Below are 19,073 nucleotides of genomic sequence, written 5' to 3'. Positions count from 1 at the left end.
TTAACACACTTGCTGCAAGCTTCCTGGTAAGGTAAGGTCAGAGGGCAGGCCTTCAATCACATTCCGGATAAGAGCAGATTTAGCAGAATACCAAAAGCGTGTGTTAACTGATAAAGGTGGCGGCAGGGGTCAGAAACTAAGTTATAGAAAGGTAATCTAGGAACCACTTTCCATGGAAAGAGCAGAGGTCAGGTCCTGAAAGAGCTGCCTCAAGGTGGAGGTAGAGATTAGCAGTGAAAGGCTTCTTCAATTGGTTGATAGGCCATGAGTTGTTAGCCAATAGACAATCGCCCCTCCACAAGAGGATGGTTGCGTCACGTTTGCGCAGCGTGCGTCGGAAAACTGAAGACGGGGTTCCTGCCGAAGGAGGCGTGGAGAATTAAAAAGAGTGACGATTACACCATCCAATCAGAATGAGGAACAGCACAACGCCAGGAACACATCGGTACGTGATTGGATTATCCTCCTAGGAAGGCGGACCTTGGACAACACGGTTGCTATGACGGCAGAATGCCCACCTTCCCGGCGCCGCCATCTTGTTGTTGATTCGAACCGTAGGGAGCGGGTGAGGGCAGTGTTTGAAGCCGGCCTGGGGGGACCGAGTAGCAGCGCCCCCCGGCCGGGCAGGGAGAAGTTTCCCTTGGTAAGTGTCGGTCTCGGAAGCGGGGTTTGTGCGCGGGAGGCGAAGGGGAGGGCGCCCCTCTTCCTCTCTCGGCTCGGATCTGAATGAGTGTCGGGAGGGGGAAGAGGAGGCCGGTCGGCGGGGGGGAGAAGGAAGGAGCTCGGTGGGGGCTGAGGCGAGGCAGCGGCGCCTGAGAAGAGAGACCAGGCTCCCTGGTGGGTGTGGTGGGTCCGTGAGGGCTTCTGGGGCTGCCCCCCGAGGGAAGGATCCTGCGCAGGTGTCTTTCCATTGGGGGGGGGAGGCGGAGGGTGTTACAAAATGGGAAGTGGAAGCGGCTCTCCTGCCAGGCAGCCCGGTCTGCCAGTCGTCTTCGTTCTCGACGGGCTTCGGGGCTGCCGCTTTTGCAGGTTCTGCCGGTTCCTTTCCTCCCCGGTGGAGACGCGGCGCCAGGTTGGCTTCGTTCAACCGTCTGTTTTGGAAGCGGGCTTTCTGGTGAATACACGGCGCGCTACTCCTCTTAGTGGTTGACATCATTAGACAAGGCCACTTTGGGATGCGTGTGTAGCTTGGAGTCAGTAGCTGCTGCACAAGAAATTTGGCGGGGGGGGGGCCTTCGCTCATGCCGTTTTTCTCTCCCTCCCCCTCCCCTGCCTGGGAAAAGCCTTTAACGAGGTGACAGGTTGAATCCCAGAGGTCACCATGTCCGTTGGGAAATGGTGTTGGTTTTCAACAGAAGGCGACTGCTTGGCACACCGGACCTAAGTAAGTATGTTGGCCCCAATCCAGGGAACTCTGGGAGTAGCAGAAGGCTTTGTAGGCAGTAAGTATCCAACAACTGACTTTGATGGATCATCCTTAACATAGAACCACATGTAGGCAATTGTACTGGAACTGGACAAGTAATAACTTTGCATTTTAATATTTTCTCTCTTCCCACCACTCAAATCTTGTTCTAGTATAGGGTTGGGTAATCTCAGTCCCAGAGACTGAATGTGGCCCTTCAGACCTCTGGGACTGGCCCTTGGGACTTTCCCCAGGCTAGACCCATCACCAGGCCTTCTCTCAAAGCTGCAGCACACATTGACTGCTCTGCACACTCCTCAAGGGCTTTTGCCTGACAAGAATGTGTCTTTGAGCTGTGACTCTGCCTTTTGCTTGCCTGGATGTAGAGATGGGGGTGGTGTGAAGAAACCTTTGACTTTAGTGTGGCTCACATGTAGCCTACTATATAAAAGTAAAAACTGCTTGGGGTCTTTTCAGTAGTGGCCCTTCACACTTGTGGAATGCTCTCCCTAGGGAGACACAACTGGTATCATCTTTATTTTTGCGCACAAGGCAAAGACGTTTTCTCTTTACCTGGCGTTTGGTCCTTAATTTGAAGGCAGTGTTCGAAATACCCCTGGCACCAGGTGTGTTTTGTGACTGGCATTGGTCCAATTGCGACCATGTGGAGATCTCTGGATGCCAGGTTGGCGACTGACATCTCCATCTGTCTGGCCTCTCCAGCTTTCTTAGGCAGGTAAGCAGAAGAGCTTATTTACTGCATTCATAGCCCACCTTTTTCTCCAAGGACTACATGGTTCACCTGCTCCTCAGTTAATCCCTACAACGACCATGTAAGGTAGGTTAAGGGACTGTGACAGACTTCAAGGTCACCCAGTGAGCTACATGACTGAGTGGGGATTTAAACCCTGATTTTCCAGGACCTAGTCCGACACCCTGACTACTACACCACCCTGAATTCCTAGAGTACTTCTGCTATGGGGATATATAAATTAAGTAGGTACATAAATATGGGGAAAGCAAAATGTTACTTAGAGAAGGATCTGAAATATTTTCCTTGAAGATTGAATTTCTTTTATTCTGAATTGTTTTATCTGTTGTTTCAATGTAAGTTTATTTGGATCCTTCCATGAAAAGAGTAACTAACAACTATGATAAATAAATTGCCCCACCAACTTTTGTCTCTGGCCCCTCTCACTCCTGGCATATGGGTCCTGGAAGGTTGTCAATGAAGGAATGCAGGCTTTGGTCTGAAAAAGGTTCCCAATCTCCATTCTAGTATATTAGTGTTCTCTCACTTGCTATAACATTTGTTTGTACTTAACATAGTAGCTTGAGCCATAATTCAAAATGTTGGTGCAGGGGAGCTCGCACAGTATAGGTGACACTTAAGTTACACGGTTTTGCATGGATACTCCAACCCTCTTGTATAGCCTTGGTTACTGCTTTTCTTACAGAAGGAAGTCAGTTCGCCTAAAATCAGCTGATGAATTTTGTTATACAAGCAAAAAAATGCCTACAGCAGAACCTATTTATAACTAGCTGTGTGTTAAATTTGCAGAGATCCATGCATTCAGAAAATGATTATGTCAGGAATCAAAGTTAAGATGATTGAAAGTATATTTCACTAAAAAATACACCAACAAGGAAATATTTAATGCTTCTTGAAAGATCACTGCAGCTCAGTCAGTAGAGCATGAGATTCTTAATCTCAGAGTTGTGGGTTTAAGCCCCATGTTGGACAAAATATTTCTGCATTACAGGGGTTGGACTAGATTACCCTTATGGTTCCTTTCAACTCTACAATTCCATGATTCTATTATTTCTTTTAAAGTAACCTTTGCAGCCCAGGGACCATAGTTATTAACTACGATCTGCAGTTTTTAGTGCAGTGGGTACCTTGCGATTTGTATTTTATTCATCCTGAAAACTCATTTTAATTAGGTTAGGTTGATAACTTGGCAAAGAATTTAGGTTTCAGAAATATGAGTGCTTTTCATCAACTTGGATTTGGTATGAAGGTTACACTCAGACTTTTTGGATACAAACCAGCCATTGTAATGTAAGAAGAATGACTGCAATATGCTCTGCATGTAGTTGCCTTTAGTGACTAACGAGTACATTGGTTTTCATCCAGTGTGCCGTGGTACCCTGGGGTGTCTTGAATGATGGTCAGGGTGCCATGGGCAACACTAGCCTCTGTCCTTCTTTCCTTCCCTCCCTCCTCTGATGCCCTCTCACATCTGCCCCCCAAAGGCTTGCACAGCTGTTCGTTGCAGCAGCCCTGGTTACAAGCTCCCCAGGTGAATGGTGCCTCTGGAGCTGACCCAGGGGGTGCTTCCCAGGCCCCTGTGGGGCAGTGTGAAGAGGCTTCTCTCTTTGGGGCAGGAGGGCAGCTCAGGGACCAGGGTTAGCAGCTGCTGCTTCCTAAAGGATTCCCAAGGAGAGGGGAGAGGAGAGGAGGCTCAGGAAACACTCCACAAGGGACGGTGTTTGAAAAAGGGTGAGAGGCTGCCAGCTCTGCAGGCAAGGGGTGACATAACTGGGCTCCTGAGCCCCACAGGGCAGAAAGAATGTAACTGGTCAAGGGAGCCATGCACTGAAAAAGGTTGAAAACCTCTGAACTAGTATATCCCTCTTTTTGGTGGGAAGGAAGTCTGGTAGCATTATATGTTGGTGCTTCTGCAGCCACAGCATCATTTTCCAAGCAGATTTCAAGGTGCTGGTTCAAATCTACGTACCAGATGGGTAGGGCACATGCTAAACAGGCTGCCAGAACCCATGTGTTCTATCACAATGGGTTAGCCAATGGGAACTTCCTTTGACATGCAAATAGCAACTTGTCAGAATTGTGGTGGGCAAAGGAAGAGTTAAACTCCTCTCTGTGGTCCTAAGGTAGTTTAGGTTCCTCTGTGGCTGCCCTTTATGTAACCCCCCCCCCAAAAAAAACCCCTCACCCATGCATGCTAACCATCATATTTTGTTTATCTCTGCTATCATTTAAAAACACTTATCTTTGTTACTATCCATGTGTCATATTGAAACAAAAAATGAGCATTAAAGGCTGATGGTGTTGCTTCTTCACAAATTTGAATTCCTGAAAATTTATCAGAGCCAGAGAACATATTTCAGGAGTGTACAATTTTGGCTGGCTATGGAAAGTGGTGGGAAGGTAGGATTATCATTTTCTGTTTTTAACCAAGTTGTATTTTACAGTGGAACCTTGGGTTACAGACGCTTCAGGTTACGTGTTTTCGGGTTGTGCACTGCGCCAAACCTGGAAGTACCGGAATGGGTTACTTCCGGGTTTCAGCGCATGCGCAGAAGCGCCGAATCGTGATCCGCATGTGCGCAGACACGGTGTTGCGGGTTGTGAACGTGCTTCCCGCACAGATCATGTTCATAACCCGAGGTTCTATTGTAATTGCATTTGCCTGAGATACTATAGCAGACATCCATGCGTCTTAATATATTGATAAACTTCACAAGCCTCTGTGATAGAATGAGCTATAAATTAATCATTGGTGTTTTAGTGGGTCAGATGAAAGGTGAATCTTTTTGTAGTTCTGTGAGGCAGAAATTTGAGCATAATTGAGTTCTTGTTGACATTAAATTGTCTCTGCTTGGCTTTAAGCATTGGTTCCTACCTGTGCTTCCCTAAATTTTTGATAAAAGCTGCAACCCTAGCCTAAACTATCTTAAGCTTTATCTTTCTTACTGTAAATTTCCACTGTTGTGTGTTTTTGCTTTCATTATACATATATATGCCTGAAAGGGTCTAAAGTAGTGCAGAAATGACATTGCTTACATAATTGGCCACAACAGTAATTCAATCATAGTCTCTGCTTAGGTGATGCCACTTCTATCTTCCCTGTATCAAGTGTTTGAACTCTGTAATTGGTACAGAATATGGGAGTCAAAATTCTGACTGGCATGTCTCATCTTGCTGATATTTCACCAATTATAAAAGAGTTCCACCGGCTACCTGTTTGCTTCTTAGCTGAATTCAAGGCGTGAGTACAGTGGTACCTTGGGTTACAAATGCTTTGGGTTACAAACACTTCGGGTTACAGACTCTGCTACCCCGGAAGTGGTACCTCAGGTTAAGAACTCTACCTCAGGATGAGAACAGAAATTGCTTGCCAGCGGCGTGACGGCAACAGGAGGTCCCATTAGCTAAAGTGGTGCCTCAGGTTAAGAACGGACCTCCGGAACGAATTAAGTTCGTAACCAGAGGTACCACTTTACTTATGTATAGAAACCATAATTGCTAATTTTAGTCTGTTTTGAGATTAATCTATTGCTTTTATTTTTTATCTGTTTTTAATTGAATTTTGTTTTTGTTGTTTGAATACCGTAATAAAGGGTGGAACTCAAGTATTTTAAAAAAATAACCGTAAATTATAAGGGTGTATCGAAGTTTGCAGTAACTTTCTAGTGTTTGAACTCCTTAATGAAGATCCATTGGAGGCTGTTTTCTGGAGACAGTGCAGACAAGACATTGTTATTGGGAAGATAATTGGTGCCAGATAAACGTGGATAGCCCATCGTGTTTAGGTGGGGCTTTTTCTTTTTGCAGTTTTCTTTTTAAAAATTGTAAACTGCCCTTGGACTGACTTGTAAGATAGGATAAATCTTAATTAAAATTGACATGAATTCTTAGGCTGCTCCCTCTGTTTCCTAACAGTGTGACAAATATCAAAATAGAATTTACTGGCTGTTGGCCGCAGCATGCTTTTGTTGATAATATTTGAGTAAAATTTATAAAATTTGCTCTCAGTGCAATGCTCTTGAAGTGCCTATATCTTTTCTTGGTGTACATGAAGCTACAATCCTGTGCACACCTGTCTTTGGGTAAAGCCTATTAGGTAGAATTCAGTGATGTGCTAAGTGAGGTATGGGGGCATAAAATGAGTTCCACATGAGCAGTGAGACTCCCCACTCCTCCCCTTGTGTGCCCCCCATCAGCATTTGAAACTTCCATTGTTCTAGTGTGTTTTGTAACAGGGAAGTTCATTAGCGCAAGCAGTTTCTGAGCTCTGGGCACAGTACTGTGCATAAGATTTCAGATTAAAACTGCACAGTGCTGAAGGAAAGGAGGACCCTTTTCTGCCTCCCCACTTCCAGCCACTTCCTGAAGTCTGGAGAACAGACCCTCTTAAGAATATTAGGGGGGTGGGGCGGGCAGGGGAAGCATGGCTTTGTTTTTTGCAGTCTTCAGATAAGGACTAGACCATGTGAAAAATGAACATAAGATTTTAGCTGCAGTTCATTTTAAGCTTTGTATTCCTGTTATAAAAAAAATGCACCTAGACATTCCATTGTTGTCCCCATAACCTAGGTTTACGGTGCCATTTAGCTCCTAGCTTTCATATCTCAGTTTTTGCACTGCCCCCATGTACCTCTTAAATCTGTTCCGGGGGTTTTCCCAACCCTCCGAAGTCGCATAGCACAAGCAGCGCCCATTCTGTGCATGCAACAACTTAGTTGAATCCCACTCATTGAATACAGTGAGGACCCATCTCTGGGTAACTGTGTCTAGAATTGGGCTGAATGTTATCTGACAGCAAGCCTCTCTCCATTTGAACATTTGTAACATGGCACCATTTCTGAAAAACAAAAGTTCTATTGGAAAGCTTTCTCAAAATATTGTTACTGAGCTTCTTTGTGGAAGGATCTAAGCTTTTAATCCATCATCACCTCAGAAGAGTAGGAGCAGAATCTATACTTAGAGTATTGTTGGGACTGCAAGATGGAAATTTACTGAAAATTATTGCAAATTAGTGCTCTGAATAAGCCTGTACTCACTGAAGATTGTGAAACTTGCGGACTCTGCCTCTTCTTCCTTCCACTGCTTCCCTGCCATTAATCTGGCACAATATATGTAACTTAGGAATCTTATAAAAAGTGAATATTATGCACAGAGTTTTGAGACACATTTCTGTGGAAAGCAAAGAGCAGCAGAAAATCGTTTCATTTCCTGTTAGGAGTTATGCCAAGTCACTAGCATGGCCCTTTGGCAAAATTTGGGTCTTCCCACACAATGGCTTTGCTATGTCATGGCTTAAAGGCTGTTGTATAAATATGATGCATTGTGACTACCATAAGGACAAATTCTGCTCATGCTTGCAAAGATACCAGACCTCTGAAATATCATTGGTTCTTGACTAGTTTAGGAATAAGAAAATACAAATGTTATATGTGAGGGGTGGGAGCAGGGCAGAGGGGAGAATAAGAGCACAGGAGTTTCCATAACTGTAACTGGAAGTGTAAGTTTTATAGGTCCCCAGAATTGGAATCTCCTAAAAGAAAAAAATAGGTTACAGTTTGAACAGGTGTTTGGCTGGTGTCAGTTTTCTGTCTGTGGTTGCGGTGTGATTTGAGAGGTGATCCATGCTTCTTCTTTTTTAAAAAAAATTGCTGCCACATATTGTGGAAGTGCATGGTAAGGATGGCTGTCAGAAACTTTTCCAGTAGGAAAGAGACAAGAGATACAAAAAGTGGGGTATCACATGTGGCAGTTGGGTTTTTTAAGGCAAAGAGAAATTGAAACCATACACACAGCAAACACAGCTTTTGTTTCTCCAGCGTAATAAAAGGGCAACAGCATCTTGGTGACCAAGTCCTGGAGCAGTCAGACTGCAGTTGCAATTTGCCCCTTGCCTCTTTGCTTTTAGCAAGCATAAGTATGCCAAATTCCACGGGAATAATAATAATAATAATTACTATTATTATTTATTTATACCCTGCCCATCTGGCTGGGTTTCCCCAGCCACTCTGTATGTTGTACAGTTATCTCTGAAAAGGGAATACTTCCAAGCACTGCCTCAAATTATAATTATATTGACATATTAACATTAGTAATTTTGATAAAGCTTTAATTAGCCATTGAAGTAGTGCATCAGGTGCCACTGCCATCAATCCACACACTCATCTTACTGTAGTGATGTTAAGCTGCTCTAGCCATGATAGGCCAGCGCTGACACTTTCTCCAGTAGGAGAAGGGCAGCACTGTAGCATCTGTGCATGTAACATGGATATCTGAAAGGCAGTAACTCACTGTGGCATTCATGTTCTCTGGTACAGTACCTTCAAACTAGGGGACATAGTGGTAAGAAGACTGTATTATCTGTGCTCATGTGCCTGTTCCTTCAGTGTAGCCTGAGTCAAAATTCTAACAAGTGATTCACTTGGAAAAAATAGTTATTTGCCCCTGCTAAGTCACTAACTGCACAGATAATGCATTTTACTACTGGTGTCTTATTGATTGGCACCAGTTTTATGCTAATGTATCTTAAGTATGTGTCAGAGGTAGTTCCTCTTTGTTTTGTGTTTTGCTTTACTCTAGTAAATGTGTACATCTATTGCATTGTGCCCAGTGAAGCTTCTGAGCTTATACAAAAGCACAGAATGTTAGTTGTTCAGGGAACTAAACAGTTTGCAGTTCAGTTCCTTTGAGGGAAATGTCAATATGGCTGTAGTTAGAAACTTTACAAGGGAGAGACTGAGTTCTTGGGGTGTAGAGGCTAGGTTTAAGAATGATGGTGATCAGGAAATGGATTGAGAAAGAGGAACCTGCACGAAGAGCCAGGTTGCTATGTTAGATGAGATTGGGACCTGAGACAAGAAGGGACTAATCAAAGAGACCGCTCCAAAGAAACTATTCAGCATTTAAGGCCAGGAGACACTCTGTGCTGTTGAGGGAGAGAGGAGCATTAGGTCAAGACACGGTGGTTAAAAGAAGTGGTTGCTAGCTCTAGAGTCTAAACCTGAATACAGTGGTACCTTGGGTTACATACACTCAGGTTACAGACTCCACTAACCCAGAAATAATACCTCAGGTTAAGAACTTTGCTTCAGGATGAGAACAGAAATCATGCTATGGCGGCAGCAGGAGGCCCCATTAGCTAAAGTGGTGCTTCAGGTTAAGAACAGTTTCAGGTTAAGATTGGACCTCTGGAACGAATTAAATACTTAACCCAAGGTACCACTGTAAGGGAATTCTAGAAATTATGACTTCAGTTGTCACTGTAGCATTGTAACATGGCAACCCTAAGTGGGCAGCATGCGCCTGCTGCAAAGAATCTGTATGGCTGCAAAGAATCTGTATGGCTGCAAAGAATCTACTTGTTAGCGGACTTCCTCAACCCATATATACTTGAAGGCTTTTGTGATCTGAGCAACCTGCAGTAAACTGACTTGCTCCTGTAATCAAGTTTATTACCACAAAATATATCCACACTTTTGAGAGAATTATTATACCCTGCACATCTGGTCTAGTTGTAAACCAGAAATTAAATATTTTACAAAGTCTATATACCTGTTATTAACTTGAAATGCAAGAGAAATTGATTAAAGAAATAAGCACTAGAAGAAGAGCAGCAATCACTTAAGTGGTGAATTTCACTGTCATTTCTGCTGTTGGGTTTTCTTCATGTTTGGCCTTGAAGTAAAAAGAGAGAGTACTGGCGGTCTTCTGAAATTATTTGTAGTAGTTTCTGCAGCTGTGGTGAAAATTCTTTTTTAAAATCATATTTGTAAATGCTTTGTAAATTACAAAGATTGCTGTAGAGATCCATACATTGTCAGTTGACATGTGATGTGTCTATAGCGAAAGGGGTGCTTGGAAAAAATGCAGGTTAAGGATTATAAATTGTAGGGTTCTTCCACCAGTAAGATGATGTTTGAATATTGGGATTTGGACTGCTCTACTGGGTTTAACTAACTGAAATACGAGACACTTATCTGTTCCATTACCTCTCTTGAGCCAGAGTCTCCAAGCTCCTCATTTTATTATGCAGAACTGTGTGTTCAGTGTTTCAGATTGCATTGAAATAGACCTTTAGGAACCATAGGATTGACAGATTGAATGGTATTTGTTGGCTATACCATAAGTGACTGCTTTGAACATTATTTTTGCCATGTTGTATGAATGGTTGACAATTTTATCTAGTCTGTTCTTCAGTGTCCAGCATTTTCTGTCAGTTTTAATATTTGCAGGAAATACTGACTTCTAGACTTCATAACTTTCTTCTGCAGGAAATAAGAAACATAATCTTACATCTTTTCTGGGTTTCTAAAAATTAGTAAAGACAGGAGAAAGATGTATGCTGCTGCTTTGCATTTAGCTCCTGAAATATTTTCTGAGACTGCCTCCTATAGCAGATTTCCACTTTACTTCAATATTAAACAACAAACAGTGACTGGTGTATGAATTGAAACAAAATACCCCTTAAGTCTTACTTCCTATTATTATAGAATCATAGAATCATAGAGTTGGAAGAGACCACAAGGGCCATTGAGTCCAACCCCCTGCCAAGCAGGAAACACCAACATTATGTGTCTCAGTTCTCTGTTACAGAGCTCTAAAATTATTTTTACTCTTTGTTGTTGTTGTTGTTGTTGTTGTTGTTGTTGTTTAGTTGTGTCCAACTCTTCGTGATCCCATGGAACAGAGCACGTCAGGCACTCCTGTCTTCCACTGCCTCCCACTGTTTGGTCAAACTCATGTTGGTAGCTTCGAGAACACTGTCCAACAATCTCGTCCTGTTGTCCCCTTATCCCTGTGCCTTCAATCTTTCCCAACATCAGGGTCTTTTCCAGAGAGTCTTCTCTTCTTATGAGGTGGCCAAAGTATTGGAGCCTCAGCTTCAGGATCTGTCCTTCCATTGAGCACTCAGGGCTGATTTCCTTCAGAATGTATAGGTTTGATCTTCTTGCAGTCCATGGGACTCTCAAGAGTCTCCTCCAGCACCATAATTCAAAAGCATCAATTCTTCGGCGATCAGCCTTCTTTATGGTCCAGCTCTCACTTCCAGCTCTCACTACTGAGAAAACCATAGCTTTAACTATACAGACCTTTGTCGGCAAGGTGATGTCTCTGCTTTTTAAGATGCTGTCTAGGTTTGTCATTGCTTTTCTCCCAAGAAGCAGGCGTCTTTTAATTTCGTGACTGCTGTCACCATCTGCAGTGATCATGGAGCCCAAGAAAGTAAAATCTCTCACAGCCTCCATTTCTTCCCCTTCTATTTGCCAGGAGGTGATGGGCCCAGTGGCCATGATCTTCGTTTTTTTGATGTTGAGCTTCAGACCATATTTTGCGCTCTCCTCTTTCACCCTCATTAAAAGGTTCTTTAATTCCTCCTCACTTTCTGCCATCAAGGTTGTGTCATCTGCGTATCTGAGGTTGTTGATATTTCTTTCGGCAATCTTAATTCTGGCTTGGGATTCATCCAGTCCAGCCTTTGAAAGAAAACTAATGAATTTTATTTTCCTTGATGTGGTTAATTTTTGTCTGCACAGTCCTTACAATACTAATTTAATTTACTGGCTTTCTTTAAATAAGCTGTTTACTTTAAAAACCTCTCTCATATATGGGATGGGAAGTGCTGGTACAGCTGTTGGTGGATCACTATTATACCTCTACTCCACAATGGTATTTCTCCTAAGTGTTCAAGCAGAGGGAAATCTCTCTTCAGTGTAAGCTAAGCATCACACCAGCTGTTGCTGAATACAGGGTGATCTGACCTCTCTATTATTTCATGAAAAGCTTTATATAGAATGTACACATTTAATGCACATTAATATCATTTGCACAGCTTTATACGTCAAATTACTTTCATTATGCTTATCTTACAATTTAACTCCCAACCCCATCCAGTTTCAAAGTATTACACGATCTCCCTCTGTTTCCTTGAAATCATTTTTTTGTCTTTGATACTGAATTATCAGGTCCCAGCTGCTCAAATAACGTCTGTTTGATACTCTATTGTAATTGGTCTACTGTAGTAGGACATTGATTGCTTTTCTGTGTTTACAAAGAGCATGGTAACTATAGTGATCATTTATTTTAAAATATTTTTTCAATTGAAACACAGCTCTTGATAAAATTAGAATATAGTCCACGGGCTTCAATTCTACTCTGAACTGAACTGAACTAGTTCATCATTTATTCCTAACACTATCTTCTAGTATCTGGCGGTTGTTGGTTTTTTTTGCATATTCTCACCACATATGATAAAAGTCTCTGTTATAGCTCTTCCAAATTTTTCAGGCTGCTAAACACCATTGTGAATTAATTTTGAATCAGATTTCTTTAAAGCAGACTGTCACTGAGAAGTGTGAGCTTTTTGTATAAAGGCATGTCCCCATCTCCTCTGGGACTTAACTCTGTAGTTTTCTATTCCACTTCCCCATATGAACTTTTCTATCCACTTTCTGAGTGTTTAGTGATTTCCCATAAAATTCATTTGCTAAAACTAAATTTTCAAATTCTATGTTTTCTTAAATAGTCTTTGAGGTAAGCTGCTGCAATTTTGTCGCTTTTACAATTGTACTGTGGAGTGCTGGCAAAAGCTAATGGCGATTTTAGTCCAAAATATCTGGAGAGTGCAAGGTTGAGGTGACTGGCATAGACAATGGGACCTTGGAGGAAATTTTGTTCTTCTTGCTTTAAGAAATGGTGAAAACTCACTTTGCTAACATCTTGTGCTCTCTTCTTTTTTCTTTCCTCATCAGATGTTCTCCCTCTTACCCCAAAACTCCAAATTCACCAGTTTCTAATCCATAACCTCTTTATCTCAGGTTTTAGATGATACCCGCTTAACACTTCCTGTCTTCAGTTATGTTTAGATGTCAGGAGGAATGGGCTCTGTCAGCAGTTACCAATTATTTGTTGACAGCCTTATGATCCACTAAAGTAGAATTTGATCTCCTGTGACACATAAATACTCATAAACTGTTTCAGATGTAGTTGAGACAGTGCCGGTGCCAGGCTATTTTGTGCCCTAGGCAAGGCTAACTACTTGCACATACATACACACACACACACCAATTGTTAACTTCAGTTTTCAAAAAAAGGGAATGAAAGGCATAAAACTTGAAACTGCTAAATTTATTTTAAATTGCAAGAATAAGTATAGTGGTACCTCTGGTTATGTACTTAATTCGTTCCAGAGGTCCGTTCTTAACCTGAAACTGTTCTTAACCTGAAACACCACTTTAGCTAATGGGGCCTCCTGCTGCTGCCACGCCACTGCCGCACAATTTCTGTTCTCATCCTGAAGCAAAGTTCTTAACCCGAGGTACTATTTCTGGGTTAGCGGAGTCTGTAACCTGAAGTGTGTGTAACCCGAGGTACCACTGTAATGCAACCATCTTTGATTATCTTCCTCAAATACAAAAAGTGTTTTAGCACACAAATCATTGTGAATAATTTTGTAAATTTTATTTTATTACAGAGGTACCACTGTAATGCAACCATCTTCGATAATCTTCCTCAAATACAAAAAGTGTTTTAGCACCCAAATCATTGTGAATAATTTTGTAAATTTTATTGTTAAAATTTTAAGTCTCTTAAACGTTTCAATTTCAGGCACATTAAAACCTCACTTTGTGTGCCTTTTCCTCTCCAAAGTTTGTTACCAATTCCTTCAGGTTAAGTGCAGGTGATGCTTGGGCATGTTCAATTGATATAGTTGCCAAGCCAGCTAGCTTCTTTTGCAATTTCTTTTGCTTTTTTGGTCTGTTTTGACACCACTAACTAGGCAGGCTAGTGTTTTGAGTAGCAAGTAAGTTTTCTGTAAAAAAGGGGGGAGGAAATTGTAGCAGTCTGCAGAAAACTGTAAATATATATATCATTACAATTGGATCAGAGAGTGGAAGGGCTAATGGAAGTTCCTAGGTTTATCACTTCAACTCCCAAACATTAACTCTCACTCAAAGTCTTATTGCCAAATAGTGAAAATCATTTCTGTACTTCCTGTTATGAGTTACAAACACTTTAGACTGCTTTTGTAAATGGTAAGAACTGAAACTATTAACCTGGGCTCTTAACTTGTAAACATTGATGTGAATTTATTGGCTGATCTTCATGTTATCTTAATGGCCATGGAATAGAAATACAGGGGTTCGTTTTGAGAGGGGATAATTTTTCTCTGCCTATACAACCGTAGATATCTTATAAAACCAGAATAATTTAAGATGTTTCTCTTTCCTCTCTCATACACAATAAACAGCATGAGAGTCTCTTCCACCAAGCTTATCATACATTTTTGTGGCCTCTTCAGATTGTTCAGGTACTGTTGCTTTGTGTGTTTCTTAATAAGCAACTCCCTCTCAAAATTCAATTAACATTTGTCTGAAAGTAATAATTCACTGGCAAGCTCAGTTAAAACTACAGCTCCATTTGACCCCCAACCCATTCTTTTTGAATTTCTTCTGTGCATAGAAACGGGGAATTCTGGTGCACTTGGACTGATTCTTACGTAATGGATGTCAGTGGAAATGCTTCAGTATGATGAAGCATAGTCCACTTCACAACTATAATATGTGACTGTTCTTTAACCATGTTAAAGTACTCTTGTAGTACTCTTGGTGCCGTAATGTATCTAGTGGTATTCATTTGGTGGCTGTAATGTAAGAACCAACCCTCTGGTTCACATAGGCAACTTTTAGGTCTTGTAACCCTTTTAAAAAAGCTACTGTATTCCAAAGTGCAAAACGTACTAGCTGTAAGCTTGTTACAGTAGCTATATGTGTAGGATTACAAAGTAAGCATGTACTGATTACAATTACTTGTATTAATATTTCCTTTAAAAAAGATTATTCAACTACAACAATCTTCTTCAACCTTGGGTCACCAGATGGTGTTGTGCTACAATTCCCATCATCACTGACAGTTGGCTAAGTTAGCTGAGGGTAATGAGGGTTGTAGTGGTTCAGCATTTGGATACGAGGTTGAAGAACAGTGGATTAAAATACCTTTTGAATTTTATGTTGTGATTAGAGTAGTATCTTCATTCCTGGGCTGCAAGCTGATATTCGTTGCCAGTGCCAGAGTTTTGAGTGCTCAGTAGATCAGGTTCTGTAAGCTCCTTTGAAGGTGTGTGTGTGATACTTGATAAACAACTGAGCAGTTGCTAGTGTATGTAGTGGCATGTAGAAAATGCCAGTGCCAAAAGACCCCTCATCCCTATTGCCGCTTATTCTGTAAATGTGCTTATTGACTCGTTCATTCACTGTTCCATATCAGTCGTATGAGGATATTTCACCAACTGACAGCCAGCTAAAAACTGGTACACACATAGCTTGTAACATTTTGATTGTTGGAGAAACCTAAAAATGGCAAACAAACCACTGTTGTTAAACTTTGGAGGTTAAGCCTACCTCATAATATTGGTCAGTAGTCATTCACATAGTGAAACTAAGTAGATGGATGAAATGTGAAGCTATGGGAGCTTTTTTATCACATACTCGAAAGGAGCCTCTTTTGGGGGAAGGGAGCATTTAAGTGCTAGCCAACCATGTGAGTCTGAAAAATGGGACAGGCCTTACATACGTCCCTCTTCATTTGCTTTAACAAGTTCCCTACCTGGCAACGAGGGAAAAGGACATATCTATGCTTGCAGAATGCAAACTGTGTCCAGTAGCTTAATATAAGCCATAGATAAACAGAACAGCTATCACAAGTGCATCCTCGCCTGAGGCCATGAGACTTTCCAAAGTAGTGCCCTTACTAATCGGCTTTACACAAGATCACTGGCCAAATTAGAGCTCTGCAGAAGCCACCAATCTGTTTGGCAGTTAGACTAGACTGAAATCATTTTTGTCTACCTCAGTCATCTTCTATTTTAGCCTCCTGTTGAAATATCAAAAGCATGCCCTTACTGTGATAGGGGAGAGGAAGCATGCACCTCTCAGGGCAACTTTGGGGCACAGTTGGCTCAATCTGTTTTGTAAAAAGCGGGGGACTTTCAAAAATTGTATCAGAAGCTTGACAAAAACATACTCATGAAAATCATATTATAAACCAAGGCTTGAGAGGTAGTTTGCAAGCTCCTTGCTCTTCTGTGTTTATGCTTTGCTTGTTGGTAGCAAATGGTAGACCTAAAACATTGACCTTTCCCCTTCTCCTCATGACTAATTAGTGTTTCCCTTATCACATCACCCAACATGCAACAGTTGCATCTTCAGTGATGAAAGCCTGCTTTTTATTTTGAAATGCCTTTTCTTCCAGTTATTCAGTGAACCTTTTTCTACAACTTAACTGTCAGTTCAACATTTACGTGAACTGAAGGATGCTTTATTGGGGACAAGCACATGAGATGGCTCAAACGGAAGGCATGGGATGTTGTTGAACTAATTCCTTGCTGGCACAGAGGAGTAATGCTTTAAGTAAAGGATGGGCTTACCTTATTAAAAGATCTAGATTGCTCTGAATAGCTGGTAGGTCATTGCTCTTTCTCGGTTTTGGTCACAAACCTCTTAAGAAATTATTGTCAAGATCATTGATAAAATACAGAAGTGTGTAAAAAGAGTACTGCGTGTGTGTTTCTCTGTATAACTCATAGCTACATGGTAGACTTTGTACTGGGGCTGATGCAAGTGTCCACTGGCTAAGTTTTATGCAATCTTCTCTGTTTTGCAGACCATTGGCACATGCTTTCTTGCTAAGACATCTGAGTGGTAGAGATTTTGCTCCTTGAGAAACTCCTCCTTCCACCCCATGCAGCTCACCCCCAGCTCCAAGTGTGCGACTGGTGCCCTACGCAATGTGTGTTTGTCAAACCATGGAGGTGGGGAAGCATGGCAAGAACGCATCCCACACAGGAGGCCGAGGGGTCCTTCTGGAGCCTTTCATCCATCAGGTGGGCGGCCACAGCAGCATGATGCGCTACGATGACCACACTGTGTGCAAGCCTCTCATCACCAGAGAACAGCGCTTCTATGAGTCCCTGCCTCCAGAAATGAAGGAATTCACACCTGAGTACAAAGGTAACCCCCCAAATCTTTGGAGAATCTCATTTAAATCCAGAGCATTTTAGTGTATCTGGAGGGCACTCTTCTATCAATAATAATAATAATAATAATAATAATAATAATAATAATTTATTATTTCTACCCTGCCCATCTGGCTGGGTTTTCTCAGCCACTCTGGGAGGCTTTCAATAGAACCTTAAAAACAGAATAAAACTTCAGACATTAAAAACTTCAACTGTGCTGTGAATGTATACATAGGGTGGTGTCCTACAAATTAGTTCTGTTAGTGCAAGTACTTCTGGCTGCACAACAGAAAAGTCCCCTCTTCTTCCCGCATGCCTCATAAAACTATCCTGAAGGCTCCCCCAATCTGATCTGAGGGTGTGCCGGGAGAGAAGAGGGAGGGAAGTTCCATTGCACAAATTGAAATCTAATGGAACTATTTCATTACATACTATCCATAAGATCACTGTGAAACTTTGCCATGTATTTTCAGACAATGCATGGACGAGAACAATTCGTTTATATGCTTAGGCAGTCATAATATCTTATTGATGGCATTGCTGGCTGGCAGTACTTCTAAAGCCCAGTTGGGTTTAGTTTCAAAATCATATAAGCCCTACATAGTTCACTTAGACTTACTTCCCCGGTAACTGTGCTCAGGATTCTAGTCTTAAGTCTGGCTTATATCCTTTGAATCTCATAGTGGAGTGATCCAGTGACCATCGTCTCCTGGAGAAAGTAACATATGAGGCACTAAGACCATGCTGCTTTCTGGTGGAAATTTGTGCAAGTATGGCAACTAAAAAACAAGACTTTGAGGCAATGTGCATTTTCCCCTCCCTGTAATTTTGGACACAAAACTGTTCTGCATGGAGGATTCTGATGTGTATTAACTGGGCCTTACTTGTGTAGTTTCAAATGAGTCTTGAGAGAGAAATTTCTTTTTCACATCACCTCTTTTGCCATATATTGAAAGAGATAATTTAATTTTTTTGCTGATAATAATCAGCTAAACGGTTTGAGGATCTATACAACTTTGTAACATGCAGAAAACAGCATTATTAGAGAAACCAAAGACTAGAACTGAGGGAAGTCGGGGGGTGGGGGTTCTGTGGGGGGGAGGAAAAATGGGGGGGGGATAAGGATATGTTTTTGGATAATATGTCTTGTTATAATTTTGAATAAAAAAAAATTAAAAGAAAGAGTTAATTTTCTAACTTTAAAACGTAACCATTCCATCTTAGTAAGTTTTCCTTGTAGCTGCAACTTGGAGCTTAGGCCTTTCTAGAGTTTCTTTCACCTAGGACACCATATTGGCTACTCCTGCTATTAGCAAGTCTAGATCTCCCACAATAGGACTGAACCTGCCAGGTAGGGCTTTAGGGCCCTGTCAGTTGTCAAGGCAGACGCAGCACCGTGAGATGCAAATAAATCCCATGGTGCATTGCAGCATCTCTGTTCTGCCTTTGAGAAAGTCTTGCATGCATCTGATGTTGCTCCCAACCTTGCTGATTTCTCTTGAGCACCTTCTTTGATTCCCGCCCCCCCCCCCTTTTGTATATGTGTCTATAATCTTATCTGTTTTCACTTGTGTTTCCGCCTCTGTTTTGGCTGTCTGGTTCTTTAAAACTACTTAGCCCTGAGAACACCTTGCACAGCCTTATGGTACTAGCCTGTACATATCTACGCCAAGTCACTCCATTGATTTATGTGGGATGTACAGGTAATGCTTTATAGGATTGCAGCTGTGATAACTAACAACAAGCATTTGTTATTTGCAAAAGTTGTGAGGGCTTGGAAATGGTGTTTGGAAGGTGGAGCAATTGTAGTAGTCTGCTGCTGTATTTTTAATGCAGAGGCTATAAAGCTGTTGATACTAAATAAATTCTGTGTTTAATAAAACTAA

General features: G+C 41.7%; 1 protein-coding gene across 3 annotated transcripts in view; it reads left to right on the top strand.

The window, feature by feature from the left end:
• The first annotated feature begins 330 nt into the window (after positions 1 to 330).
• IP6K1 (inositol hexakisphosphate kinase 1) overlaps positions 331 to 19,073 on the top strand; it is a 29,167-nt gene continuing 10,424 nt past the window's right edge. Inside the window, exons 1-2 of one of the 3 annotated variants that reach the window (XM_081851224.1) lie at positions 331 to 445; positions 16,833 to 17,179. In XM_081851224.1, coding sequence (XP_081707350.1) covers positions 16,957 to 17,179 — 223 coding nt within the window. In that variant the 5' untranslated portion in view covers positions 331 to 445; positions 16,833 to 16,956. Of the gene's footprint in view, positions 446 to 484; positions 644 to 4,351; positions 4,578 to 16,832; positions 17,180 to 19,073 lie in introns of those variants that run through there. The other 2 variants (XM_081851223.1, XM_081851225.1) reach the window with 2 other exon arrangements.

The sequence above is a fragment of the Podarcis erhardii genome, assembly GCF_964252035.2.
Source record: "Podarcis erhardii genome assembly, chromosome: 2".
NCBI lineage: Eukaryota > Metazoa > Chordata > Lepidosauria > Squamata > Lacertidae > Podarcis > Podarcis erhardii.
The sequence above is the reverse complement of the archived record's forward strand: the minus strand, read 5'-3'. Positions and strand labels throughout refer to the sequence as shown.